The sequence below is a fragment of the Littorina saxatilis genome, unplaced genomic scaffold (assembly GCF_037325665.1).
Source record: "Littorina saxatilis isolate snail1 unplaced genomic scaffold, US_GU_Lsax_2.0 scaffold_439, whole genome shotgun sequence".
In the NCBI taxonomy this organism is placed as follows: domain Eukaryota; kingdom Metazoa; phylum Mollusca; class Gastropoda; order Littorinimorpha; family Littorinidae; genus Littorina; species Littorina saxatilis.
In genome coordinates this window covers 29,851-41,398 of record NW_027128894.1, presented here as the reverse complement: position 1 = coordinate 41,398, position 11,548 = coordinate 29,851, and the positions used below count along the sequence as shown (strand labels likewise).

Sequence of the window (11,548 nt, the reverse complement as noted above, 5' to 3'; positions counted from 1 at the left end):
CCCTCTCTCTCCCTCCCCTCTCTCTCCCTCCCCTCTCTCTCCCTCCCCTCTCTCTCCCTCCCCTCTCTCTCCTCTCTCTCCCTCTCTCTCTCTCTCTCTACCCCCCCCTCCCCCTTCTTTCTCCTTTCAGCCCAAGCCATCAAGCAAAACGCCCAGGTAACGTAAGACGTGTACATACGGCAACATTCATCTTGGCAGTTGAACTGAGACCACAGGAGGTTGTACGGAGGAACCCCCAGTTTAAGACCAGCACAGATCTGAGAAAATCGGGTCTTACAGAGTAGGGAGTCTTAAAATGAAGGTAAACTAATTGACAGAGGTTATGAACAGACAATGTGAAACAGTAAGGTGTAAAAAGGGGTAGTGAAGGGGGGAGGGGGAGGGGGAGGGGGGTCCATTGTATCAAAGTCCCTGACCGACTAGTCGAGCACAGTAGCGTACACTATAACCAGCTCGTCAGTTAGGAATTACCACTACTACTACCTCAGTGGATGGTTACAAGGCAGCGCGCAGCGTCTCCAAAACACGGTCTGAAATAGACACTTATTAACGAGAGTCGTGGCAGAAGCTGACAGGTTCTGTTTATCATCATCCAGCACTTGGCGAGAAGGACTGGGGCATATTTCAGCTTGGGGAAGACAAATTAAGGCCTACTTATATCTGAGTCGTGGATTTCATCATTACTGCAACTGAGTCGTGGTTTCAGAGAAAAAACACGCCACCTTGCAGAAAACGTAGCAACTGAAACTAGCGTAGGCCCTACCTAGTAGGAATATCCGGGTATCAGTTACCTACTGGGGGTGTGGTGTGCGTGGTTACACCTTGAGATCAAGAACAGCCAATCAGCGGTCGTCTTCAATCCGTCCGTAAACAAAGGCAAATACACAGAGTTCATGGTCACTTCTTTATTTTACAAGATTTCCAACTTCAAGTCGCTGAACACATACACAAGGCAGACACGGTATGTACACTTCAAAAATCACTCTTTTTAATTCTGAAGATAGAGAAAAAATACCCGAGTATCTTCCTTGTCCAGGTGTTCAGGACAGGAATAGTCCTTCCCTCCCCCCCCCCCCCCCCCAAAAAAAAAAAAAAAAAAAAAAAAAAACCGCTCCCCTACCCGCCTTTCCCAAGGAAAAATGCAGCGCACCGTTGCACATTCTATAGAGATCTACTCATTCATTGGCATAAAAGATGAGCGTTCTGCTTGCGCAATCACTAAAGCCTTTTAAAAGGACAAAGAGACATGTATGCGAAAAACCTCGAAATACACGACTGTTTTGTTCCCCTTGCTTTGGGCGTAGACACATTAACTTGTTGCAGGACAAAAAAGCGTATCACAATAACAACACAAGACGGTCATGTACGCGCAGTCACGAAGTCAAAAGATAGACGGGTAAGACGAAAGAAGACTGTGTGTGAATGTATATCAGTGTGTGTGTGTGTGTGTGTGTCAGTGTGTGTGTGTGTGTGTCAGTGTGCGTGTGTGTGTGTGTGTGTGTGCGTGCGTGTGTGTGTGTGTGTGTCAGTGTGCGTGTGTGTGTGTGTGTGTGTGTGTGCGTGTGTGTATGAGTGTGTGTGAGTGTGTGTGTGTCAGTGTTTGTGTGAATGAGAGAGAGAGAGATAGCGAGCGAGCGAGAGAGAGAGAGAGAGAGAGAGAGAGAGAGAGAGAGAGAGAGAGAGAGAGAGAGAGAGAGAGAGAGAGAGAGAATTGAATTGAATTGAATTGAATTGAAATTTATTTTACGAGGGTGACAGAATAAGCAATGTATACATGCTTTTTTTCATCCGGCCCTCGCCCATTGAGGGGTAACAAACAAGAAGAAATCAAAGATAAGTTTAACTATAGTACAAATGACATATTTACCATAATTAACATGTCAAGCAACCAATAAGACATTTTAAGATGCATTAGAGAGAGAGAGAGAGAGAGAGAGAGAGAGAGAGAGAGAGAGAGAGAGAGAGAGAGAGAGAGAGAGAGGCAGAGACAGAACAATTATCTCAAAGAGCACATTGAAACGCACAACAAAAACCAACAACAACAACACCAACAACAACAACACTACTACGGCATCAGAAAAGAAAAACACTACTTTCCCAGTCTTCCCTTGCAATCCCTGGCAATCCAGGTTTCCCAATTGCTTCGTTTCCGGCCGATTTATGTGGAGCACGTGATGCGCACAAAAAATATTGGCGGTCTAGAAGTGTCGTCTGCGCAATGATCGCGGCGGCTTTCTTGACCGCCAAGGACGACCGCGCACGTTGTGAGACGTCATTCGTTAGACCTCAATACCACTCAAATGAAATTCCCTCAAAATGGAAACTGCGCGCTATAGATCTTTCCACGACGCATAAAAATGTCGACTCGATCAACAACTCGCACTACTTGAATTTCTGTCCCTCCAAGTGAAAATCCTTGTTTTACACTAAATGACATGAAACACGCTCCAAATCAATAAATCTAAACATATCTCTCTCCACACGCCTCAATCAATCGCTGAGAAAAATTGGATTGTTTTGATTGTTCACATCCAGTTGATATGGGCAATAGTACATTTTGTATGAAGATTTCGACAGCCACCGCTCACAGCCCTATCACCCCCCCCCTCCCCCCCCCCCCCCGTTTTCCCTGAATAAAACCCAAACGACAGATATTCCACTACTACCTTTGCCCAAACCCAAGTCAATGACGTAAATTTATGTTTTCTCCCAGCCACTCTGGGTGAACGGCCTTTACTACTTTTAATAACTCAGCGATATAAACAAGGCGTTCAGAATAACCCGAACATGTTTACATATGAGAGGGGGGGGGGTAGTAATTAAAGTATGGAGTTTATGTGTGATGAACAAGGCCAGGCTGACGTCCTACCTTCAGCCGCATGTTTACATATGAGAGGGGGGGGGGGGGGGTAGTAATTAAAGTATGGAGTTTATGTGTGATGAACAAGGCCAGGCTGACGTCCTACCTTCAGCCGCATGTTTACATATGAGAGGGGGGGGGGAGGTAGTAATTAAAGTATGGAGTTTATGTGTGATGAACAAGGCCAGGCTGACGTCCTACCTTCCGCCGCATGTTTAAAATGACTGTCAACACTATTTCGCACACACACACTGACGTAGAAAGTTAAGCTTTGCAATATATAATTATTGTTTCACCCAAACGCCAACAGAATGATGTATCTTCATTGAAGAAAAAGCAGCGCGGACAAAGCAAACCTCAAAACATTATGACTTACTGTTAATCCGTTGTTTGAACTTGTGAAAGGGGGAGGGGGGGGGGGCTACAATTGGACGTTAGAGCATTTGTTTGTCTTGCTGTACAAACAGACACAATCTTTCAATTAGACTTCAAAGGAAGCCTCAAATCAAATCCCAACAACAAAGACTGAGGTCAAACATGCCCGGCACTCACTGCGTATTATAACAATCCCACCTCCCGCCTGACATAAAATTGGAAAACGCACTTCAATCAAAATTAAAAAAATAAAAAGCCTCAAAAGACGTCCTAAAAATAACCACTAACTACTAAAACTGTTTACCAGTAATATAATTTCAGGAAAAAATGGGGACTTCAGTATTTTCAATTCTAAAAAGTGAGCGAAGCATTCTTTTCTGAAGCGAAAACCCAGTTAAAAAGAATACAAAACAAGTCGCGTAAGGCGAAATTGCTACATTTAGTCAAGATGTGGAACTCGCAGAATGAAATTGAACGTAGTCCGCCGCTAGTGCAAAAGGCAGTGAAAGTGACGAGCCTGTTTGGCTCGGTAGCGGTTGCGCTGTGCTTCATATAGCACGCTTTACTGTACATCTCTTCGTTTTAACTTTCTGAACGTGTTTTTAATCCAAACATATTATATCTATATGTTTTTGGAATCAGGAACCGACAAGGAATAAGATGAAAGTGTTTTTAAATTGATTTCGAAAATTTAATTTTGATCATAATTTTTAATTTTTTTAATTTTCAGAGCTAGTTTTTAATCCAAATATAACATATTTATATGTTTTTGAAATCAGAAAACGATGACGAATAAGATGAACGTAAATTTGGATCGTTTTATATATATTTTTTGTTTTTTACAATTTTTCGATTTTTAATGACCAAAGTCATTAATTAATTTTTAAGCCACCAAGCTGAAATGCAATACCGAAGTCCGGCCTTCGTCGAAGATTGCTTGGCCAAAATTTCAATCAATTTGATTGAAAAATGAAGGTGTGACAGTGCCGCCTCAACTTTTACAAAAAGCCGGATATGACGTCATCAAAGACATTTATCGAAAAAAATAAAAAAATATCCGGGGATATCATACCCAGGAACTCTCATGTCAAATTTCATAAAGATCGGTCCAGTAGTTTACTTTGAATCGCTCTACACACACACACGCACACGCACACACACACACACACACACACACACACACACACACACACACACACACACACACACACACACACACATACACCACGACCCTCGTCTCGATTCCCCCTCTATGTTAAAACAATTAGTCAAAACTTGACTAAATGTAAAAAACGATTACTAACACAGTAAAATCAGGTGAAAAAGTAAACACATAATCCTTTTCGACAGCATCCCCCCCCCCCCCCCCCCCATTTTTTTTTAAAACAAGAATCACCCAATCAAACTGCAGAAAACATCATCATCAACAAAATCAACTCAGGTAAAACGAAAAAAAGTAAATCATCAAACTCACACAACGATTTCAGGTGAACACAACTCCTTCTCCTAGTCCTGACGTTCACACACAACAACAGTTCACTGTAACTCGCGTGAATTCCAAGTCAACACTACTGACACTATGTTCACGGACAATTTCACCGACTGAGTCCCGTTCGAACCGCGTCACCGCTTTTATCACTCAACGTCGCTGAAAATAGGACATCAGCCAAGTAAGTATAGATAGCAGGATTGCTGAAACGTAGAACAGGCGCAGCCTTCTGCAATGGTCTGTTGGGTTCGTAGCTAGCTGCGTGTGTGTGTGTGTTGGCGACCCTGTGGCTGTTTTTAGCCTAACATCACCTCAAGAGCGCGTGCGAATGATTAATACGGTATTGCGACATCGGACAAACTAATGGTCAGGCCAAGGGACGCTGAATTGTGTAAGTTAGTCGTGGGAGTTTTACAACGCGAGACAGAAGCTGCAAGCGGCGTTAGTTCTTGTTTTGTTGACGTCCCTTGAAACCTGTTTTACTAGGCGGGACCGTGCAAGCGAGGCCAGCCATGCGTTGCTCAGAATCACAATAGCCCGCTCAGAGAAAAGTCGCTCTGGATTGGTCTATGCAACGGGCTCACAAACGAGGCAAATCGCTTCACGATGGCGACGAAGAAAGCACGATTGCTGCGAGATATGAAAAAAGTTGTACTTCTTAAACTAGTAGACGATTCGGTCAGTGAAATCGTCAGAGAGAATGTAGTTATGATGGGAAATTTAGCTGGGGTAGTCCCTGAACCTTGAAAAGCGGTGGATCCCTCGGGTCACGTCGACAACCACGCCGAGAAGATCGAAACACGCTACACGGCATCGCAGTGTAAACACCGCCGCCATCTTGGATAACGCGGCGGGCGGTGGGCGAGCATAATTATACCAAAGCCGCTCGCCGAGTGCTTCGCGAGCGCTTTCCTGCACTGCCCTAAGAAACGGCTTTTTGTCATTCGCACTGCGAGCGACCCGTGGCGAACCGCTCTGGGCAACTCGTCTCTGGTAGTTGGGGGAATGCCAATGGGAGGGGGAGGGGGAGGGGGAGGGGACAGGGTTCTTATTGTGGGCAGGCAGGCAGAAGATATATTGTGTGTGCTTATTGAAGGAGGTTCGCGCGTATCAGTTTTCGAGCAGGTACTTGGAAATTGCCCCGTCAGTATGAAAAGAACTAAATCTATTGATGAGATGGTGTGCTCGTTTTACGATTTCATTTTGAGTTTATCTGGGATTTGCGACACAGTATTGATAATTGTTTTGTTCGTGAGTCATGAACACAAGTCAAAGGGAACCGACACACCCCGGGACAACCCCCACGGACAGAGAAACACACACGCTTACACCAAGCAGTGCAAAGCCTGCCTAAAACACACAGACACACTGAAAGACTGACAAACACACACACACAGACGCACACAGACACCGTGACACACACACACACCGTGACACACACACACACACACACACACACTCCATAAACACACACACACACACACACACACACACACACACACACACACACACACACACACACACACATACACGTGCATACAGGTACACACCCACAATTTATTCTAAAGGAAATTAAAACACAACAAATGGAGATAGGGGCAGGAGGTGTCGGGGGGTGGGTATGCTTTTTACATATTTATCCCCACCGTTTCAATTTGGTCCTTTTGCGTTCTCTTTTGTATCCCCGTTCTCTTTTGTATCCCCGTTCTCTTTTGCATCCCCGTTCTCTCTTGTATCCCCGTTCTCTCTTGTATCCCCGTTCTCTCTTGTATCCCCGTTCTCTTTTGTATCCCCGTTCTCTTTTGTATCCCCGTTCTCTTTTGTATCCCCGTTCTCTCTTGTATCCCCGTTCTCTTTTGCATCCCCGTTCTCTCTTGTATCCCCGTTCTCTCTTGTATCCCCGTTCTCTCTTGTATCCCCGTTCTCTCTTGTATCCCCGTTCTCTCTTGTATCCCCGTTCTCTCTTGTATCCCCGTTCTCTCTTGTATCCCCGTTCTTTCTTGTATCCCCGTTCTCTCTTGTATCCCCGTTCTCTCTTGTATCCCCGTTCTCTCTTCTATCCCCGTTCTCTTTTGTATCCCCGTTCTCTTTTGTATCCCCGTTCTCTCTTGTATCCCCGTTCTCTCTTGTATCCCCGTTCTCTCTTGTATCCCCGTTCTCTCTTGTATCCCCGTTCTCTCTTGTATCCCCGTTCTCTCTTGTATCCCCGTTCTCTCTTGTATCCCCGTTCTCTCTTGTATCCCCGTTCTCTTTTGTATCCCCGTTCTCTCTTGTATCCCCGTTCTCTCTTCTATCCCCGTTCTCTTTTGTATCCCCGTTCTCTCTTGTATCCCCGTTCTCTTTTGTATCCCCGTTCTCTCTTGTATCCCCGTTCTCTTTTGTATCCCCGTTCTCTTTTGTATCCCCGTTCTCTTTTGTATCCCCGTTCTCTTTTGTATCCCCGTTCTCTTTTGTATCCCCGTTCTCTTTTGTATCCCCGTTCTCTTGTGCCTCTTCAGTGCATGCACTTTGCTTTGCACAGTATTTTCCCCCGTGGCGTGTTTTTCGTTTGTGTGGACTGTCGCTAAGAACCAGAAGCCAGATCGCCGGAGCAGACTGCTCCAGACTTGTTATTGTGACAAGATAACCCAAACAGGACAAATCGACCGTTCACACATTTGAAGCAGAAGACATATACAGAGACTGTTCAATGCGGTGTGTAAATATCTGACATCAGTATGGATCTCTTTCTTTCTGAGGTGTTGTTTTCCCAGGTATGTTTAATGTTATGCAGGGAGACTCAGACTCAGACTCAGACTCAGAACTTTATTACAAAAGGATAAATGTTTTAGGCAAAGCCTATTCTTCCAACTTGTCCTTTATACAACACATAAAGACAGACGCACATTACAAATATAAATTCAATCATATAAAATACAGAAATACATTGTACAGAATGCAACACAATGTGCATTTAAGGAATTGCATAGGAGAACTCAAAAAATTACAAAATTACATTGACATAGTTATACCTTTCATTTGGGAATAAAGTTGCTCCGATCCGATCAGCTACACATCCGTTAACATTAGCACAAAATGTTTAACAAAATAACATAATAAAATAAGAGAGAGAGAGAGAGAGAGAGAGAGAGAGAGAGAGAGAGAGAGAGAGAGAGAGAGAGAGAGAGAGAGAGAGAGAGAGAGAGAGAGAGAGAGAGAGAGAGAGAGAGAGAGAGAGAGAGAGAGAGAGAGAGAGAGAGAGAGAGAGAGATGACGATGATAGTACTTTATTTTCCACCTTTTTTTACAACCTGTCAAATACAAAATTCTTATGAATGAAAAACAAGTAGAACAAACGGACAAATAAGCAAACAAACAAAACACAATGACAAAATAAGAATGTAAACAGAACAAAACAAAATAAAATAAAAACAAATGTACGCATGAAAAATGAAAAACAAGCAAAACATGGACAATGTTGATTGAGGTAAATACGACGATAAACTCACACGATTGACATTAATGCCAACACTTTTTCCCCCGCATTATATAATTATGCAGATGAATCCCCCCCTCTCACCATGGTTTTCAGATTTGACGCATATAACAATTATATAGCTATGCATTTGTTTAGCTCTATAGTTATATATTATATATGAGACTTCCGTTTCGGACTACACAAACGAAGGGCAAGAACTACAACATATAAAACAATAAACAAAACAATACACAACATCAACAGCAACAACAACAAACACACCACCACCACCACCAACACCACCACCAACACCAACACCAACACCAACAACAACAACTATTTACATGCAATAAACAGCTAAGCGTATTTCCCCACCAGATGCCCCCGAGCTAGATGGATATGAAAAGTGTCATCTGAGCTAAAACACTTCGGTTTTAGCGGCAGATACATGGCCCACCACATATGTTGACATGCCACGAGGCTGAGACTGTAGACGAGATGTGTTGAGAGAAGCACGTGCACTGACACTGTCACTGTTGACAAGCTATGGTCATGAACGTACGTGCACACACACACACACACACACACACACACGGTTGTCTGAAACATCTATCTAAAATTCCATCTGTGTTTGAGAGGAATTATCTCAAAGAGCATTTTGTTTGTTTGTTTGTTTGCTTAACGCCCAGCCGACCACGAAGGGCCATATCAGGGCGGTGCTGCTTTGACATATAACGTGCGCCACACACAAGACTGAGAAGTCCCAGCACAGGCTTCATGTCTCACCCAGTCACATTATTCTGACACCGGACCAACCAGTCCTAGCACTAACCCCATAATGCCAGACGTCAGGCGGAGCAGCCACTAGATTGCCAATTTTAAAGTCTTAGCTATGACCTGGCCGGAGTTCGAACCCACGACCTCCCGATCACGGGGCGGACGCCTTACCACTAGGCCAACCGTGCCGGTCTCAAAGAGCATAATGAAACGCACAACAACAACAACACTACTACGGCATCAGAAAAGAAAAACACTACTTTCCCAGTCTTCCCTGGCAATACCACTCAAATACCACACATATATTAGTCACGTGGACAAAATACTGATGAAACAGGAAGTGCATCATGCACTCTATACACGCAGCGGCAACCTAGAGGAGTGTTAACAGCAATGACGAAACAAACGTGGGTATGCTTTACGGTCAAAGTTGCACAACCACTCTCCAGTTTCCAATATGTCAATACACACACACAGCAGGTTCAAACTTAGCTCACTACTTAGAGAGAAGTGCAGTGGAAACCGGAACATCTCTGTTAATCCATATCAGTTGTTCACAGTCATGTCTCACTGAGATGACGTCACTGACTCTGGACCTTGTTTTTTTTAGAAACAGCACGTATGTATTTCCAAACATCGTATATTATTCTTAGCTTACAGTCTTTTAAAGCTGCGGTGATTGATTCAGACACTGATAGCCGCTGGGGAAAACAAACTTTTTGTGTACAGTAATAAAAAAACCCAGATAGACTGCCAACGTTCCAACATTCAGAATATAAACAAGTCGCGTAAGGCGAAAATACAATATTTAGTCAAGTAGCTGTCGAACTCAAAGAATGAAACTGAACGCAGCAAGACCGTATACTCGTAGCATCGTCACTCCACCGCCCGTGGCAAAGGCAGTGCACGTGGAATTGACAAGAAGAGCGGGGTATTCGTTGCGCTGAGAAGGATAGCACGCTTTTCTGTACCTCTCTTCGTTTTAACTTTCTGAGCGTGTTTTTAATCCAAACATATCATATCTATATATTTTTGGAATCAGGAACCGACAAGGAATAAGATGAAAGTGTTTTTAAATTGATTTCGAAAAAAAAAAATTTTTAATAATTTTTATATATTTAATTTTCAGAGCTTGTTTTTAATCCGAATATAACATATTTATATGTTTTTGGAATCAGCAAATGATGGAGAATAAGATAAATGTAAATTTGGATCGTTTTATAAATTTGTATTTTTTTTTTACAATTTTCAGATTTTTAATGACCAAAGTCATTAATTAATTTTTAAGCCACCAAGCTGAAATGCAATACCGAACCCCGGGCTTCGTCGAAGAGTACTTGACCAAAATTTCAACCAATTTGGTTGAAAAATGAGGGCGTGACAGTGCCGCCTCAACTTTCACGAAAAGCCGGATATGACGTCATCAAAGACATTTATCAAAAAAATGAAAACAATGTTCGGGGATTTCATACCCAGGAACTCTCATGTCAAATTTCATAAAGATCGGTCCAGTAGTTTAGTCTGAATCGCTCTACACACACACACACACGCACGCACACACACACACACACACACACGCACGCACATACACCACGACCCTCGTTTCGATTCCCCCTCGATGTTAAAATATTTAGTCAAAACTTGACTAAATATAAAAAAGCCCAAGAAAGGTAGGCTGTTTGAAAGTTTGATTATTAAAAAAATCAATAACCTGCCTTCCTTGTTTTTTTTATTCCCATCTGTTTATTGTGTCACTTTTGAGAAATAATGTGTGTGATTAACTATATAGCTTAATTCCCGTGTAAATCATCATCCTTGCTGACACGGGTCTATCCTGGTTTTTGCATGGCGTAAAAACATCGTGTCTTCTGGGATGCAAACACGAATTCTGCAGCCTATCTGCTTACTATGCAGAGGAAGAAATTGTTTGGTGTGTGTGTGTGTGTGTGTGTGTGTGTGTGTGTGTGTGTGTGTGAGTGTGTGTATGTGTGTATGTGTGTTTGTGTGTGTATGAGTGTGTGTGTGTGTGTGAGTGTGGGTATGTGTGTGTGTTTGTGTGTGTGTGTGTGTGTGTTTGTGTGTGTTTGTGTGTGTGAGTGTGTTTGTGTGTGTGTGTGTGTGCGTGCGTGCGTGCGTACGTGCGTGCGTGCGCGCGCGTATGTGTGTGAGTGTGTCAGTGTGTGTGTGTCAGTGTGTGTGTCAGTGTGTGTGTGTGTAAGAGTGTGTGTGTGCGTGCGTACGTGCGTGCGTACGTGCGTGCGTGCGTGCGCGCGCGCGTGTGTGTGTGTCAGTGTGTGTGTGTCAGTGTGTGTGTGTGCGTGTGCGTGTGTGTGTGTGTGTGTGTGTGTGGATAGAAGGGGAAGGGGTGAGTGAGTGCGTGTGCTTGCTTGAGTTCGTGTCCTAGCTGCATATTTTCCATTGTTTATGCCATGTACTTTGAATAAAATTGTGTCGAAACCAACCCAAACAAAAGCAACTTTTCTGAAGGATCCACTCCAGTGTCTGTGACGGGAAAGTCATGTGTCGTGAGGTGAGTGTTGACAATACTAGAGTGAGTCATCGACATACGACACCGCGCAGATAAGACAAG

At 43.5% G+C, this 11,548-nt stretch overlaps 2 protein-coding genes across 2 annotated transcripts in view; both read right to left on the bottom strand.

Moving 5' to 3' along the window:
• The window catches only part of LOC138957213 (tetraspanin-18-like), a 66,605-nt gene extending 61,465 nt beyond the window's left edge, over positions 1–5,140 (bottom strand). Inside the window, exon 1 of the mRNA XM_070328365.1 lies at positions 4,710–5,140. The gene's annotated coding sequence lies outside the window, so the exon portion shown is untranslated. The remainder of the gene's footprint in view (positions 1–4,709) is intronic.
• A 1,234-nt stretch (positions 5,141–6,374) lies between these two features.
• LOC138957217 (processed variable antigen-like) lies at positions 6,375–9,018 on the bottom strand. Its single transcript, XM_070328368.1, has 2 exons — positions 9,014–9,018; positions 6,375–7,287 (listed from the first exon to the last, which is right to left on the bottom strand). Exons 1-2 carry the CDS (start codon positions 9,016–9,018, stop codon positions 6,375–6,377), a joined length of 918 nt encoding a protein of 305 aa, XP_070184469.1.
• Between the last annotated feature and the right edge of the window lie 2,530 nt (positions 9,019–11,548).